Source organism: Rhea americana, unplaced genomic scaffold, assembly GCF_003343005.1.
Source record: "Rhea americana isolate MKP2758 unplaced genomic scaffold, rheAme1 scaffold_634, whole genome shotgun sequence".
NCBI lineage: Eukaryota > Metazoa > Chordata > Aves > Rheiformes > Rheidae > Rhea > Rhea americana.
The window spans coordinates 2324-18687 of record NW_028186795.1 but is presented as its reverse complement, the minus strand read 5'-3'; the positions used below and the strand labels follow the sequence as shown (position 1 = coordinate 18687).

Sequence of the window (16364 nt, the reverse complement as noted above, 5' to 3'; positions counted from 1 at the left end):
GCGCCGGCGACCTTGGCCGTCCCGGCGGGCGGCGGGGAGGCGTTGTGCTGAGTCACGGCTCCCGGGGGTGGGGGTGCCGCGGCTGCCAACTGCTGTCTGCTCCCGGAGATGCCGGCGCGCGGAGGCCGCGCGCGGGGCCTATTTATAGCGGGGAGCCGAGCGGCTGCCGGCCCGGCCCCGCGCCGGGGGGCGGGCGCTGCGAGGGGCGATGCTGGCGCTTTCCCCGGGGGGGCTGATGGAGGGGCAGTGGTGCCCTCTGGGCGTTTGGCTGGCGAGGAGAGCGCTGCTCTTGCTGGCGCCCCGGGAGCAGGTCGTGCGCGGGGATGGGGGCTGAGCCCCCCGCCCGTTCTGGGCCCCCCCATCGTGATCTCTGCCTGCGTGGGTTTCCTCCGCTCGCCCCGCAGCAGCGGGCGCTGTAGGGTGGCACACGTGGCTCTGGCCGTACCTCTGCGCAGGCGTGGGGTTAGGCAGGTGTGTCCCCCCCTTCTCCCCCCCCCCCCCGCCGCAGACGTTAGCGCTGTGCCCCGTGCGAGGCGTGGGGTCCCCGCGGGGGCTCGCTGTGCCGTTCGTGTGCCAGCRCCCTGCCGGCTTGCCGCCCCCGAGGCAGGAGCGTGCCCCCGGTGCCATGGGGTCCCCCAGCGTGCCCCAGCCCCTGGAGACGGGCAGTGCCCGGGGCATTGTGACACTCCAGAAGGCTGAGCTGGCCTGTCCCCAGGGCTGGGGGCACSGCGCTGGCTCTGGAGCCCCAGCGGCAGCAGCTGCCGCGGCTCCCCCTGCCCCGCAGTGTCCCCTCCTGCCGGGCGTCAGGACGGGCACCTTGTCTGCGGGGCACTTCGCTCCACGGGGAGGGGAGATGGTACCCACCAGCCCCCAGGCCCTGTGAGGCTGGGGCGAGCACATCACTGAATGAACCTCTTGCCTTTCTGCCTGGAGAAGGGGGTGTCCTGGGACCATTGGGCCCAGGGAAGGGGGTGCTGCGTCCCCCACCCTGCTGACAGCTGCTCCCTTTCTCCTGCTTCCCGGCACACGGGCAGATCCGAATACGAGACCCTAACCAAGGCGGCAAAGATATCACTGAAGAAATCATGTCAGGAGCAAGGACCTCATCCACCCCCACACCTCCCCAGGTAAGAGGACACCACGCCTCCCTAGCTGGGGTGCTGGGGGGTGCCTGGGGCCCTGCTGAGCTCCCTCTTTTCCTCCCAGGCTGGAAGTGGTTTGGAGCCGCAGGCCAACGGAGAGACGCCGCATGTAGCAGTTATTGTCCGACCGGGTATGTGCACGTGATGGGGCGGATCTGCTGCGCAGAGCAGCTGGGCCAGCTGGCGCGGCTGCGGTCYGGCTCCCTGTGCACTTGGCACTGCAGGGAGGGAGGGGGCCGATTTCCTGAGCCCCAGGTAAATGGGGAGTGGGAGGCTGGCATATTGCCTACATATGTGAGGAGCAGTGTCCTGCTATGGTACTCAGGACTGTTTGCAGGGTTTGCCTTTTCCCCTAGCATGTACCCCAGCTGTTCCCTGGGCACCAAGGTCCCCTGTYGTTCCTGTTGCACGTGTGCCAAACCGCATCAAGCAGCCGGTGCTGCCAGATCTGCCCGCACTGCTCCTGCAGATAGGGGAACCTGGGACTGGGGATCYAGGGAGGATCAGGGCCCTATAGGGGACTGGAAAGTCCCCTCAATGCTGTTCATCTTGCAGATGACCGCCCGAAACCCGCGCTGGTGGTAAGCAAGCCTGTCTCCTTGGAGCCCAGCAAGTCGGCGTCGCCGTCACCTCCCCCTCCCCTCATTCCTGAGATGGAGCCCGTGCTGCTCTCGGCCGTGACGCTGGTGCCAATGGAGCCCCCCGTGGATGCGGACACTAAAGCGGAGCTGGGCGAGGTGCTGCCTGACCCGCACGAGACTTTTAGCGCCATCACTACAGTGCCAGGGGCTGTGGAGCTGCCCCTCGTGCCTGCCCCCGACATGGACACTGTGGTCCTGGAGGAGGAAGCTGCCATTCCCCTCCTAGAGCCTGCCCCGGAGGTGCCTGAGCTGCCTGAGGTGCAGCCGGTGCCTGTTGTCCCCACGATGCCAGCCGTGCCCCCAGTGCCGGCACCGGCATCGCCTCCGCTTGTACTGCAGGCCCCTGAAGCACCCGCCAAACCCGCCTCCCCCAGCCCCCCGCCACCCCCGGAAGAGCCCTGCCCTGAGGAYGCAGCCGAGGCCAACGGGGTCTTAGAGGAGGTGCCCGAGCCGGTCCCCGAGGCACCTGTGTGCCAGCTGGCACCTGTGCCAGCACCTGAGCTGGTGCCTGCGCCCGTCCTGGACTCTCCCATCGCCCAGCCCGAAGAGCTGCCTCTACCCAACGGGGTGGAGGGCACGGACAAAGTGGAGCCAAGTGAGGAGCAGCCAGAGTCGGATGTCAGCCCCATCTCGGAGCCCGAGGAGCCGGCCCAGCCGGACACCCCCAGCTCCCCCCCGGCGGAGGAGGAGGAGGAGGAGAGCGAAGGCCCTGCCGAGGCCCAGGAGCGGAGTTCGAGCCCGGCCCCTGCCCCTTTGCAGACCTCGGAGGCGACTGCACCAGGTTGGGGGCACTTGGCTGGGGTGTGCAGGGCTGTGGGGAGGGCGACTGTGAGGCCCCCCAGGGATGGGCGTTGGGATGGTGTGTGTGTGTAGGGATTGCCTGTATGGGGTGCTGGACACGAGGAATACGGCGGGGAGGAGAGAGGGTGTATAAAGAGGGGGCAGGACAAATGACTTGGGACAGGGACATGTGGGTAGGAAGTGGGGGGAGCGGGGTGCTGTGGGAGGTGACAGGATGCCTGTGCATGGTTAGGTGTGGGGGCCATGTCTGGGGAGTATGTATGAGGCACCTTGGGCAGTGGCATGAGGTGTGGGTGTAGGGGGGATGTATAAGGGTGCAGGTGTGGCAGGKGCCCTGGGACCTGTGGGTGTTGGGGAGGAGTGGGTTGAATGTGTCCGTATGGGACGCCTTGTGCAGGAGCATGGGGTGGGTTYGCTGGAGCTGGACGTTTTGGGCCGTGTCCCGAGACGTTTTGGGCCGTGGCAGGGGAATGGGCTGTGCGCTGTGGATGGGGGAGAAAAACGTCAGAGGGGTTGTATCTGTACGGGGCACACTGTGCAGAGGTATGAAAAGTGCCTTGGGCCCGTGGAGAGAGCGGGGTGMCCTGGGGATGCGGGGGGAGCGCTGCGTGTTACCTTTTTGGAGCACTCTGCAAAGATGTACGGAGATGTATGTATGTGTGTGAGGCTGCCGCGGGAGGATGGTGTGCCCTGGGCTCGTCAGGGGAGATGGGTGTACAGAGCACGTGTTTGTGGGGTTAGAGGAGGGTGCCTGGGGCTGTGCTGAGAGACGGTGTATTTCTGGGGAGTGTGCCTCTCGGGGGTTGTATATGGGGGTGCCAGGGAGGGTGTCAGGAGCTCTGGGAGTGAGTATATGTGAGGGGAGAAGTGTGTATGGGGGGATGTTCCCATAAGGGATACCTTTTACAGAAGACAGGAGTGCAGGGTGCATTTTGGGGTGCTCGGGGAAATGTACTGGTGCACTAAGGCAGCAGTGTGCGTCGACAGGCTGTGYGTAGGGTCAGTGGGACTGTGGGTCCCAGGTGGGCGCACGGTGTGTCTGGGCTCAGAGGGAGCTGTGCCTGGGCCCTGGGGGCAGTGGGATCGTGTTCTGAGGCTCCCACTGGCCCCATCCTCAAGTTCACCCAGTGTTACTAGGGCCTTACTGGTGATACTAGAGCTGGTGTCAGGGTGTGCGGGGGATTGGGTTGCTACTCAGCCCTTATGTCCTTGTCTCTCGTCCCAGTCGCCATGTCGGTGCCAAAGAAAAAGCGACGAATGAAGGAACTGAACAAGAAGGAGGCAGTAGGCGATTTGCTGGATGCCTTTAAAGAGGTGAGTGTCTCTGGGGAGTCGCATCACCCCATGTTGCAACCCCTCTTGTGATGAACTTTGCTTTGTGCCATCGTGTCTGGGCCACTGATGCTCTGTGATGGTAGTGAGGATCTGAGGAGGGTGCAGAACACCTTGGTTTGGGGCAGAGAGGAGCAAGGCTTGGGCTTGTGGTGTGACCGCTGTCCCCATCCCTCCTGATGGCAGTCTCAGATCAGTGACAGTGCCTCAGAGGCGGAGAACAAGCCCCCTGCATCCGCCCCTGCCCACGAAGCGGAGGACGCAGCCCCCACGCGTCCCCAGGAGGAGTCAGAGGAGACGTGGGAGGAAAAAGAGGACAAGCTGGCCCCAGAGAAGGGCAAGGCTGTGGATCAGAAGTACCGCTATAAAGAAGGTGAGCTGTGCCTTGGCCCACGTGGGCAGCTGCTCGTGCTTGATCTCCTGTGAGGCCTCTGCTAGGAACTGCTGTCTCTGGCCCAGTGGTGGGAGTGGTGGGGAGCGTTCTCAAGCTGTCCTAAGCCTTTCATACTTCTGTCTTGCCAGGCTGAGCCTGGCATGGGGTGGGAGACAGTGACCCATCTGGGGGTCTTGGATGAGAAGCAGGGGATGGTCGCCTCAGGCTTTCCACCCCCTCACCTAAGTGAGCAGGAGTTGCGTTCATGGTGTGCCAGGGCAACTCCATGGTCACCTAAATCTTTATCCAGCTGGTCTCCGTGTTGGTCCAGACTGGTCCCATGGCTCAGGGTACAGAAGATGGGACAGACTATATCAAGGTCTCTCCCTTTCCTCCCTTTGCAGAGCAATGGAAGCCCCTGAACCCTGAGGAGAAGAAGCGATACGACCGCGAGTTCCTGCTGGGCTTCCAATTCATCTTTGCCAGCATGCAGAAACCTGAGGGGCTGCCTCAGATCACGGACGTGGTGCTGGACAAGGTTGGTGGTGCCCTGGGCATAGGGGAGCATGGGTGCTGCCTGGGGAGGGGGGCTAGCACCTCTGGTCCCTGCTGTGGCAAGACAGGGTTGGGCATGGCCCTCATCTGCCCTACCCTGGGTTCCCCTGCAGCATTTACAATGAGCCTTGTGCATGAGCAAAGCCCCGGGGGGCAGCCTGTGGTCTTGTGCTGCTTCCCTGGGCACGTCCAAGGCTGCTTTCTGCTTCCTTGTCCCGGTGATAAGGCTGGGGGAATGGATATACCATTCCTCTGCCCCCGGGCATCCTCAGCCCTGTCTTCTCCCTTCGCAGGCCAACAAGACGCCTCTGAGGGCACTGGACCCCATCCGCCTCAGTGGCATGAACTGCAGCCCTGACTTCACCCCCTCCTTTGCCAACCTCGGCCGGCCAGTCATGGGTAACCGGAGCCTGGTGAGTAGATCTACCTGCTTTCTCCTTCCCCCTGCGTTGTCCCCYCTCCACCTCTCTGGGATGATCATGCTTTTGAGCCACTGTGTCTGGGCCACTGATGTCCATGATGGAGTTGAGGATCTGAGCAGGTGGATGGGGGATGCCCCAAGAGCCAGCCTGGCTAGCCTTGTCCCCCAGAAGGATTGAAGAAAAAGGCTTAGTTTCCACTCCTCCTTTCCCCTTTCCCCCCCGCTGTGTCAGCCCTCAGGGTTGGGTCCCCGCCGCTCTCAGCAGAGCCAGAGGAAGGAACCCCGCAAAATCATTGCTACTGTGTCCCTCAATGAGGATGTCAAGCTGAATAAGGCTGAGAAGGCCTGGAAACCCAGCAGCAAGCGTGCCTCGGAGGAGGAGGATCCTGAGAACATCAAGACACAGGTGGGAGCTGGGGCAGGCAGGCAGCACAACTGATACCTGCTGGTCAAGGGATGATGCCTGGCTCTCACTAACCCTGCTGTCCTCACAGGAACTGCTCCGCCGTGTCCGCAGCATCCTCAACAAGCTGACACCCCAGATGTTTCAGCAGCTGATGAAGCAGGTGATGGAGTTATCCATTGACACGGAGGAGCGGCTCAAGGGTGTCATCGACCTCGTCTTCGAGAAGGCCATCTCGGAACCAAACTTCTCTGTTGCCTATGCTAACATGTGCCGTTGCCTTATGGGGGTGAGCAAGAGCTGGGGGGACTGTAGTCCTAGTGCTGTTGAGCTGACAGGGATTTGTTTGAGGGCTTTAGCTGAGCTCTGTGAGATGGAGAGCTTGCCTTTAAGAGACGGGGATTCTGAAGCATGTGGTTGGAAGGCTGAACCAGATGCCTTTGTGGGGAGTCATTAGATGCGGGGTGGCTTTTGCTTGGGTTGAATAGAGCCTGGGGCTTGGCCTGCCGTATTTTGGGGGAGGCTTGACTCATACTCCCTCCCTGGGTTGTGCCTCTCCCTGCAGCTCAAAGTGCCCACGACAGACAAGCCCACGGTGACTGTGAACTTCCGCAAACTGCTGCTCAACCGCTGCCAGAAGGAGTTTGAGAAGGACAAGGATGACGATGAGATCTTTGAGAAGCGTCAGAAGGAGATGGATGATGCCAGTGCTGTGAGTTGGGAGGCTACCGCTCCAAGCTGAAGCGGGAGTCCTTAGGGTGGCTCTGGGACTGACCAGCCCTGTTCTGCCCCCTATGCAGCCCGAGGAGAAGGCACGCATGAAAGATGAGTTGGAGGAAGCGCGGGATAAGGCCCGCCGAAGATCCCTGGGCAACATCAAGTTCATCGGGGAGCTGTTCAAACTGAAAATGCTGACGGAGGCCATCATGCATGACTGCGTGGTGAAACTGCTCAAAAACCATGATGAGGAGTCTCTTGAGTGCCTTTGCCGCTTGCTTACCACTATTGGCAAGGACTTGGACTTCGAGAAGGCGAAGGTATCCTTTGCACTGCGCTGTCTTGCTGTGGCTTGCCCTGCCCTGCCTGTGGGAGGTATGTGACCGTGACTCTTATCTCCCTGCAGCCCAGGATGGACCAGTACTTCAACCAGATGGAGAAGATCATCAAAGAGAAGAAGACATCATCCCGCATCCGTTTCATGCTGCAGGATGTGATTGACCTCAGACGGGTAAGGTGCATGGCCTGTTATTTCCCAGGGACTGTCCTTTGTCCTCTGCTTGGTCTACTGGAGCTGCTGGCTTGTGTCCTCTTAAGTGCCAGTAGTCTATGTCCTCCCTCAGCCCAGGAAAGAGAGGGGAGATGTAAGTTGTGGCCAGCCCCAGAGACACCATGCTAGCCCCCAGCCCTTGGTTAGCATGGCAGCGGTAGGGGGCACACAGTAACTGGCAGTTATTTAATGCAGGAGGGCTCCAGAAACTGAGTCCTTCTGTGCCAAAAGCTGCCACAGTGCTTGGGGAGCTGTGCAGGCTTTGCGGCCCTGAGTGGAGACCAGCCTGCAGCTTTGAGGGGGATGCAGCTGGGAAGCCAGGAGCCCTGTGTATGTCTCTGCCCTCACAAGTACGGTGTGAGACTAGGGCCAGCTTGAGAGGTTATCTCCACTGTCCAACCTTCCAGCTGGCTCAGCGCCCTCTTCCCTTTTCCTGTGCCTTCTGCAGAATAGCTGGGTGCCACGGCGAGGAGACCAGGGCCCCAAAACCATCGACCAGATCCACAAGGAAGCAGAGATGGAGGAGCATCGGGAACATATCAAAGTGCAGCAGTTGATGTCGAAGGACAAGAGGAGAGGACCCCCTGGGCCATCCTCCAGCAGTAAGTGCCTGGGTGTGGGGACACCCAAGYCTGCCAGAGGGAGGTTCCTCCCCCGGGCTCTCATGACCTCTGGCTTGGTGGAGGCATTACTCTTTGTGGGGTTGTGCATTACRTCTGTTCCACTTGTGTCCAGGTGGCCGCGGGAGCCTGGTCGCGGATGACGGCTGGAACACAGTGCCCATCAGCAAGGGCAACCGGCCCATTGACACCAGCCGGCTAACAAAGATCACCAAGGTAAGGCTGGGGCACAGCCTGGTTCCTGGTGGGTGCTGAAGCTGCCTGTGGGCAGCTGAGCTGGCTGCCTAGCTCAGATCATTGCCCACTCCCTCAGTGTAGGGTTTGGAGCCAACTCTGTGTCTCTCCCTGCAGCCTGGATCAATCGACTCCAACAACCAGCTCTTTGCGCCAGGCGGGCGGCTGAGCTGGGGCAAAGGCAGCAGCGGAGGCTCTGGTGCGAAGCCTGCAGATTCAGGTAGGCAGCATCAAGCTGGCTCAGTGCCATGGTACGTGGAGGGAGTGGGGACCCTTCCCAAGGCAGTTCCTCTGTTGGGGATGTGCTGAGCTCTGAGACTCCCCTCTTTTCACACCCAGCATCTGATTCAGGGCGACCGGCCACGAGCACCTTGAACCGCTTCTCAGCACTCCAGCAGTCCACCCCTGCCGAGAGCCTGGAGTCCCGTCGCGTGGTGCAGAGGTGAGTGTGACTGCCTTGGGCCCTAGGGAGGGCTCAGACTGGGGCTACCTGGTGCCAGCTTGGTGGGTTGGGATGTTTGCAAGCAGAGGAGAAAATCCCTAAACTGGAGAGCAGTGTGCTAGTAGTTAGGCAAGTGTGGAGTCCAGCATTTGGGCTGGGATAAGCAACTCCTGTGGCAGGAAGGGGCCCTGGTTAGAGTCATCGGTGAGTCCTGGTGGCAAAGAAGGCTGACTGAGTCCTGGGCATGAGCCTGAGTGCTGCTGGTAGGGCAGAGGTTGGGCTTTCTCCCTGCTGTTTGGCACATCTGGGCACTGTGTCCAGTTAGGTGATCTCAGGACAAGATGTAGGAATGGAGCAAATTCTGCGGAGGCTGCGAGGATAGTCAGGGCTAGAGCATAGGATATCTGAAGCTGAACTAACCTAAAGCTGGGTTTCTTCAGCTAGGAGAAGAGAAGGCAAAGGGGGATCTCTGTGCAGATGGGAAGGTGTAGAGAGGACAGAGCCAGAGTCTTGGTGGGGACGGGACAGACAGGGCAATGGGCATAAGAGGGAATGGGGAGTTTCTGATTAAATACAGGGAGAAGTATTTTCCACCGAGGGTGATTAAATACTAGAGTAGAGACCAGAGATAGTGGGGAATTGCCATCCTTGGAGGTGCTCAAAATTAACCACGCCTTGAGACACTGGAGCGTGCTGCTCCTTCTCTGAGCAGGAGGGTGGGCTACAGTCCCCCAGGTCCCTGCCACCAGCAGTTTCTCTGTGACAGCAGGGCAGAGCCAGCCAGTGTTTCTACCTTGGAGGCGAGCAGCTCCCCTTGGCTGCCTAGGCCTCACACCTCCAGAGTGCCTTCCGCTTGTGCAGAGCTCTGTGCTTCAGGAGAAGTCGGGCAGCCAGAGCCCTGTCCTCGCAAAAAGGTTCTGTCCCCAGCTGCAGCTCTAAAGGGCAGCTCCTGTCGTGCCACTGGGACTGTCCTCATGTGCCTCTTGGGATGAGGCAGCCCTGCCTTGCATAGCTCCTCAGTCTGAGGTCAGAGAGGGTGGCGATGTGCTTCACGWTGTGTTTTCCCTCCTTCCGCCTAGAAGCAGCTCCAGCCGCGACCGGTCAGAGAAGGCTGGGGACAGAGGGGACCGGGAGTCGCGTTCGGAAAAGGGCAGCGACCGCCTGGAGCGTCCCGACCGGGGGGAGCGGGGAGAGAGGAACAGGTCTGCCCTCACCAAGAGGAGCTTCAGCAAAGAGACGGAGGACCGGAGCCGGGAACGGGAGAAGCAAGGCGGCCCCGAGGCCGTACGYAAGGCTGCTAGCATGACGGAGGAGCGGGACAGGAGCCGAGAGACAAGTGAGTGTGGGAGGAAAKGTGCTCGTCAGGGTCTGGCTGCAGGCTGAGGCTCTGCCTGTCCCAGGCAGTGCCTGATCCCTTTTCTCTTCTTGCAGTTAAGCAAGAGCCAGCACCTCCTGCAGAACCCCCCAAGCCCACACTATCAGAAGAAGAGCTAGAGAAGAAATCTAAGGCAATTATAGAGGAATACCTGCACATCAACGACATGAAGGTGAGAGGAGGGAGCAGCCACCGTTTGGCCCCCGTAGCACACCATTCCTTTCCCCAAGCAGCAGCACTGTGTCAAGCAGGATGCCAGCAGTGCCTGCATGGGGGATGTGGGGCTGGCCATGGGGCAGCACTGACCCCCTGTCCCTGCAGGAGGCCCTGCAGTGYGTGCAGGAGCTGGGCAGCCCCTCCTCGCTCTACGTCTTTGTGCGGAATGGCATCGAGTCCACGCTGGAGAGGAGCACAATTTCTCGAGAGCACATGGGGGTCCTGCTGTTCCAGTTGGTGAAGGCTGGCACGCTCTCCAAGGAGCAGTACTACAAAGGGTGAGGGACTGGGGCAGGCTGGCCCGAGGCAGTGCATGCCCTCACAGCAAGGCAGGCCTGCTGCATACTGGGCTGCGTTAGCAAGGGCACAGCAAGTGGGGTAAGGGAAGATGCTCTGTGTTCAGCATCTGACCCCRCTGCCGGCCCTTGGGCCTGATTGTGGGTTCCCTGGTGTAAGAGACACTGAGCCTGGTGGTGGGGAACAGAGGTATGAAATAAGGCTGAGGGAGCTGGGCTTGTGCCCTGGAGAGAGGACATGTTACTGTTGCCCTCAGGTACCTTAGAGGGAGTTAGAGACTGCCTTTTCTCGGAGGTGCCTGTGAAAGGACATGAGGCAATGGGTGCAGATTGCAGTGGGGGGGCRGAGGGGGAAGTGCAAACACTGAGATGGGGCTCAGAGATGGTGGATGTGGGGTTTTCAGCCCTGGAAATGCTCCGAGCTTGCCTGGATAACCTACACTAGCTTGGAATTCGATCTTGTGTTGAGCTGAGCGCTCTAGGGCTGCCTGCTGTGTTGCCCCAGGCTGGGCCCCACAGTCAGCAGCTCTCTGCTCGATCCCAAGAACTCTCATCTCTGCCCTCTAGGCTGCGGGAGATCCTGGAGATTGCGGAAGACATGGAGATTGACATCCCACACATCTGGCTGTACCTGGCTGAGCTTATCACACCCATCCTGCACGAGGAAGGCATTCCTATGGAGGAGCTGTTCAGGTGAGCRCCGTGCTCCTTTGTAGGGCTGGCATGGGGTCCCAGAGCAGAATTTGGGGGCAGGAATTTTAATCCTGTCGCTTGTGCCCTGTAGGGAGATAACAAAACCCTTGGTGCCCATCGGGAAGGCCACTACACTGCTGGTTGAGGTGCTGGGCTTGTTGTGCAAGGGCATGGTAAGTGTGTGGGGGGCTCGTGTAGCTGGCATCCTCTCTCTTGGGGGGCTGGCAGTCCTGGCGTGGGCTCTCTAGCCCTTTCTATGGGAAGCAGGTCAGCACAGGGGGATCAAAGCACTTTGTAGCYGGAGAGGATGGCAGTGGGCTGGGTACATGTGTTGGGTGTCCCCTGCCAGGCTTGGGTTGCTGGGGTGCTGCAACCAAGTTGTAGCATCTTCTGCCTGGGTAGGGAGCAGCGCCTCCAGTGGGGGCCGTGGTACCCAGACACTGACACTGGCTCTCTTACAGAGCCAGAAGAAAGCAGGCAAGCTGTGGCGGGACGGGGGCCTAAGCTGGAAGGAATTCCTGCCTGAGGACCAGGATGTCAACAAATTTGTCACAGAGCAGGTGAGAGCTTAACTGTGGCGAGGGGCAAAGTGGCTGTGGGAGGACCCTTGGGCCCTGCTGCCTGGAGCATGTTTTCCCCCGCTCTGCCTTTAAGCAGCTCGTCTCTCCCCGGTTCTCTAGAAATTAGAGTACACGATGGGAGACAGCTCAGACACGCCAAGCCGCAAGGAGCTGACCGCAGAGGAGCTGTGCAAGCAGATGGACAAATTGCTGAAGGAGAACTCAAACAACCAAAGAATATATGACTGGATCGAGGTGAGGGCACGGGCAGAGCTCCTGCAGGCCCGGGAGGGCCTTTCTGTCTCTGTCCTCTCCTCACGGGCCCCCTTTCTTCTAACCTCCTTCAGGCTAACCTAAGTGAGCAGCAGGTCTCGTCCAACACGTTTATCAGGGCGCTGATGACGTCCGTGTGCCATTCGGCCATAGTCTGTGAGTACCTGGGTGAGCTGAGGGGGCTGTGCGCGTGGGTCCTTCCTACCCCTGTCTCACGCGCCTTCTCCCGCAGTTGAGAACCCATACCGCGTAGACGCCCAGGTCATCCGCAACCGGGCCAAGCTACTGCAGAAGTACATGCGGGACGAGCAGAAGGAGCTCCAGGCACTCTATGCCCTGCAGGCCTTGGTGGTGAAGTTGGACCAGCCTCCAAGTGAGTGTCATGCACGGCAGGGGGAGGACCAGGAGGCCTGGGGTGTGAGGGGGGGGCAGGCATGTTCTCTTCTCCCCTTCCCCTCCTCGCCTCTACTGGCCTGCCTAGGGCTGCCGCGGTTGGGGAATGGCAGGGTCCTTCTTTGTCCCCTACCACAGACCTGCTCAGAATGTTCTTCGATGCCCTCTACGACGAGGACGTCATCAAAGAGGAGGCCTTCTACAAGTGGGAGTCAAGCAAGGATGCAGCTGAGCAGCAAGGCAAAGGGGTGGCCCTCAAATCAGTGACAGCATTTTTCACCTGGCTCCGGGAAGCCGAGGATGAGTCGGACAATAACTGAGCAGCCGTGAGGAGGAGGAGGAAGGGGGGAGAGAGCAGGGCACCCCAGGGTGTGACTCCATCCCCTCTCACCCAGTGCCCCGTACCCCTGGCCCCCTGGACTTGTTCATGCCGGGGTCAAGGGACCTGCTGTGCCCCCAGCAGCCCTCCTCTTTTATTTCTCTCTCCCCTCTTCCCCTCATCCCGGTTTTGTTTGCAAGGCCTGTACTAGTTTGTCACGATGATAATAAACGGATGCTGACGGAGGCAGCTGTCGCTGTGGGTCCGCTCTGGGCCCCTCCTCTCTCCCCTCCCAGCGCAGGGACCCCAGGTCACCAGGAAGGGGGCAGAGAACCCCTAGACTCATGTCACGGGGAGAGGGGACAGGATGGGGATATTCTCCCCCCTCCTTTCCCCCCTCCTCTTCCTCTCCCCCACTTGCTGAAATATAGAGAGATTATATATATATAAACTTATTAAATTTGGGTTGGGGACAGGAGCATGATTTCTCCCCTTCCCCTGTCCCCCTCTATTTCCCCATCACTGCCTGGACTCTTCTCCCCCCCCCCCACCTCACCCCATAGTTTTTTATTTTAAATAAATAATTTCTCCTCCCCCTTCCCCTCTGCCAGCTCCTGCTCTGACACCTGGGGAGGGGGTGGGGGGGGTGACCCCTTCTCTCTGGGGCCAGGCTGAGTCCCTGTCCTCCCCTTCAAAGACCTCATTCCTCCCCCAAACATTTAAGGCCACAATTGGGCAAGCAACGGGGCGGCCCTGCATCCGTGTCCCCTGTATTTATAGAGCGCCGGATGTGACGAGCCGCACGTGTAATTATTAAAACAAGGATTCAATTACTGGTCACGTGAATTTGTAAATAATTTTTTTGCTTTTTTTTCTTTATGGAGTATTTAATTGAAGATTTAAAGGCATCTTTTCACCTTAAAAAACTGGAAATAAAAGAACATTGCTAAATAACGCCCCCGTGTGCCGCTGTTGCCGCCTGGCCCTACGCCCCTGTCCCACGTCCCTCRTGCCTGGGCTGGTGCGGGGCTGCCAGCCTGCAGCCCGGGTGCTGCCCGGGCTGGGGCTGGTTCCCGCCTGGGCATGCCAAGGGCAGACGGTAGGTACCTGTGCCAAGAGGCCGGTTGGCGCATTGCTGGGGGGCGGTTGTGCCCGGGAGGGGGCTCTCGGGGGTGATGACGGGAGCCAGGCGGCCCTGGAGCCACGCCGCTTGCCCCCAGAGCAGAGAAGTGGTCGCACACCACCCTTCTTCCAGTGGGTGCAGTGGTCTGCCTGGGTTTTGCCCAGAGAGCAGGGCAGGTCTGGGGCTGGAGGGAGGTGCCAGGGTGCCTCCCGTCCCTTCCCTCTCTGGGATTTTCCTCTGCGTGTGGAAAGCTGGAAAAGCCCAGGTGTCTTTCAGGTGTGGCTGCAACGGGGCAAGGCTGAGCGCACGCAGGGAAGCAGCGGGTTGCTGCTCCTCCGTGCAGCCTGTGAGCTGCCTCTGGGGCAGGTCCTGGGGGGGGGTGCTACCTGTCCTGGGGGGGGGGCTGAGGCAAGGGCTGCCCCCCTGCCAGGGCTGGGGCTGCTATTCCCTGGAGTGGGCTGGTGTTTGCTGAGTCACGCTGGCCACGGCCCAGAGGGCGCAGAATAATTAACCGGAGGCAGTTCCCCAGATTGGAGGCTGAGCTGTCTGAGCTGCAGCCCTGGCAGCACTAATGCTGGGAAATGCTTGGCAGGACAAGGGCTGGCAGGGCCCATGGGCAGATACCAGTCGGGAGCCCCCCCTTGCCCAGCAGCAAGCAAGCAAGCAAGCAGGGAGGCCTGCGAGCTGTGCCAGTACCCTGTTYGGCACTGGGGAGAGCAGTGCCCTGATGCCCTACAAGAAGGATGCTGCAGCTTTAATTGCTATCAGTAGGTTTCAGAGTGAACAGATATCATTGTTGGCTGCAGGCTGCCTTAGCCCCTGGGGCTGGTATTGATGCCAGCCTGAATCTCCTGGGGAAGGGCAGCCACGTCCTCCTCATCTTCAGCCTCCCTCCAGTCTGGACATCTTTGCAGGTGGCTGTGCCAGGGAGAGCAGGGGCAGGGGCGCACAGGCGTCTTTGGCGACCCTAAGCACCCRAGGGTGAGATCCCACAGGTGCCTGCTGGGCATCTGAGAGATTCCTGGGGCAGATCTGGGCCTGACTGGTGTGTGTGTGTGTGTGTGTGGGGGGGGGGTCTCTGTCGCATTACGGTGACCCTCCAGCCCTGGCGCAGCCCGGGGCTGGGTGCTGCGGGGAGCAGGTGGGTTCAGCCAGCCGCGGGGGCCGTGCTGTGGCTATTCCTCCTCCTGCTGCYGTCGGAGCTGGGTGGACAACAACCCTCCGCAAAGGAGGTCCCGTGGCCAGCAGCACTGCTCCATCCAGGACTTGTGGAGGGAGACAGGAGCAGGGTAAAGTGCTCCCCCGTYTCCCCAAGAAATTGTGTCCTAAAGGCTGCAAAGACTCATCACCGATCTAGAGAAACCCCGACCCAGGCAGGGCCCAGGCACCTGTGGGCAGATGCTGAGGTGAGAGGGTGGCAGTGGGTGCATGGTTCATCTCTCYCYCCMCCCCCCCCCCCCCCAAAAAAAAAAAAACCCATGATCCTCTCCCTGCCATGGTGCCTGTGGCCCTGCCGTGACTCTTCCCCACCAGGGGCTGGGCAGGAGCGCGGGGCTGTGCTGCCCAGCTCCACCAGGGCAGGGCTTGCTGGAGCCCGCTCCATCGCTGGGGTATTTGTTCCCTCTTGCACCACCAGCCTGTCTGTGCTGAGTGGGAGCCCCCAGACGGGGCCAAAGGCCATTTGCTCTGCTCGGGCTGCAGGAAAGGGGTTGAACCTGGCACCAGGGCTGGGGAGGAGGACCTGTTGCAGGATAGAGGCTGGCACCCTGCTCTGGGCAATGCCAGGCCAGCAGGCAGAAGCAAGGTCCTTCCTCTCCCTGGTGCACCCCCTGCCAGTGCCATTCGGGAGCGGGCCCTCTCCAGAATACCTCCGTGAGCCCCTGGGAGAGCAGGCACTGCTGGTGCCTGGGCTGCTCCTGGGTGCAGAAGGGAGGGGGCTGGGGTAGGAGAGTCACGGAGGGCAGGAGGACAGGTAGGGCTGTTCCCCATCCTGGGAGGAAAACTTGGCTTTGCAGGTCCCTTGCTGCTGGCAGGTTCCTGTCCCTCGGTCCCCCGTTCCCTGTCTCTTGGCCTCTCCATGGTGTCAGATGCTTGCCACTACTCACTTTTTCTCCATCAAGACCAGGTGCCCATTTGGTGCAGCATGGGGGACCCAGACTGCTCCCAGCTCTGTGACATGGGCAGTAATGGGGCACACAGCTGCATGGGCTCCGTGCATGGGTCTGCACGTGCAACGTGTGTGCAAAGGAGTGTGGGGGGCTGCGCGTGCATGGTAAGGGGCCTCGTCCCACTCCCTCTGCCCCATAACACCCAGAGAGCTGCAGGGCCAGAGAAATCCCCTGCTGGGGCTGCAGGGGGGAGTGCGCCAGGGCTGACGCGGGCACCCTGAGCAGGGGCAGGTGAGACGAGGGGGAAGGCAGGGGAAGAGGAGGATGAGGAGCGGGAGATGAGGAGGGCTGGGGGCCAGGGCAGCGGAGAGCGGGGAGCCCGGGGCATCGTGCTGTGTGCGGCTGGGCAGGGGCAGGAGCTGGTCCCGGGGCTGGGGTCTCCGCAGCCCTGGGGGTCCTGGGGGGCCGGGCACTGTCCGCGGTGCTGGCACTGCGCTCTCCGTGGTGCCAGGCCTTCCTCCCCTCCTCCTCTTCCCCCCCTCCAGCCTCTCTTCTTCATCCATCTCATCTTCATTCATTCCTCTTCTCTTCTTCATTCCCTCTCTTCCTTTATCCTCCTCTTTCTTACTTCATCCCCTTTCTCTATTTTTCTTTCTGTTCATCTCCCTCCCTTCCCTTGCCTTCCTCCTCATCTCCCTCTTCCCCTGCCTTTCTCCTCATCTCCCCTTCATCTTCCTCTTCCTGGGCTTCCCGTCGCCGCGCGCCTTCCCCCACCCC

General features: G+C 60.7%; 1 protein-coding gene and 2 non-coding genes across 7 annotated transcripts in view; all 3 read left to right on the top strand.

Annotated features, from left to right (window-relative positions):
* EIF4G1 (eukaryotic translation initiation factor 4 gamma 1) overlaps positions 1-13310 on the top strand; it is a 20862-nt gene extending 7552 nt beyond the window's left edge. For 2 of the 5 annotated variants that reach the window (XM_085320425.1, XM_085320422.1), the window contains 26 exons: positions 1035-1127; positions 1207-1273; positions 1698-2564; positions 3810-3898; positions 4103-4289; positions 4694-4827; positions 5117-5257; positions 5498-5671; positions 5760-5957; positions 6234-6380; positions 6469-6705; positions 6792-6896; positions 7384-7537; positions 7671-7771; positions 7907-8009; positions 8129-8231; positions 9311-9567; positions 9663-9778; positions 9928-10100; positions 10686-10811; positions 10903-10984; positions 11273-11371; positions 11492-11626; positions 11719-11800; positions 11877-12017; positions 12176-13310. In XM_085320425.1, the coding sequence (XP_085176551.1) occupies positions 1035-1127; positions 1207-1273; positions 1698-2564; positions 3810-3898; positions 4103-4289; positions 4694-4827; positions 5117-5257; positions 5498-5671; positions 5760-5957; positions 6234-6380; positions 6469-6705; positions 6792-6896; positions 7384-7537; positions 7671-7771; positions 7907-8009; positions 8129-8231; positions 9311-9567; positions 9663-9778; positions 9928-10100; positions 10686-10811; positions 10903-10984; positions 11273-11371; positions 11492-11626; positions 11719-11800; positions 11877-12017; positions 12176-12357 (4293 nt within the window). In that variant the 3' untranslated portion in view covers positions 12358-13310. The remainder of the gene's footprint in view (positions 1-1034; positions 1128-1206; positions 1274-1697; positions 2565-3809; positions 3899-4102; positions 4290-4693; positions 4828-5116; positions 5258-5497; positions 5672-5759; positions 5958-6233; positions 6381-6468; positions 6706-6791; positions 6897-7383; positions 7538-7670; positions 7772-7906; positions 8010-8128; positions 8232-9310; positions 9568-9662; positions 9779-9927; positions 10101-10685; positions 10812-10902; positions 10985-11272; positions 11372-11491; positions 11627-11718; positions 11801-11876; positions 12018-12175) is intronic. The other 3 variants (XM_085320424.1, XM_085320426.1, XM_085320423.1) reach the window with 2 other exon arrangements.
* Positions 3941-4017, top strand: LOC146586942 (small nucleolar RNA SNORD66). Its single transcript, XR_014897739.1, has one exon. It is a non-coding gene; the product is annotated as a small nucleolar RNA SNORD66 (small nucleolar RNA).
* Positions 5311-5385, top strand: LOC146586941 (small nucleolar RNA SNORD66). The gene has a single exon (XR_014897740.1). It is a non-coding gene; the product is annotated as a small nucleolar RNA SNORD66 (small nucleolar RNA).
* Positions 13311-16364: the final 3054 nt, after the last annotated feature.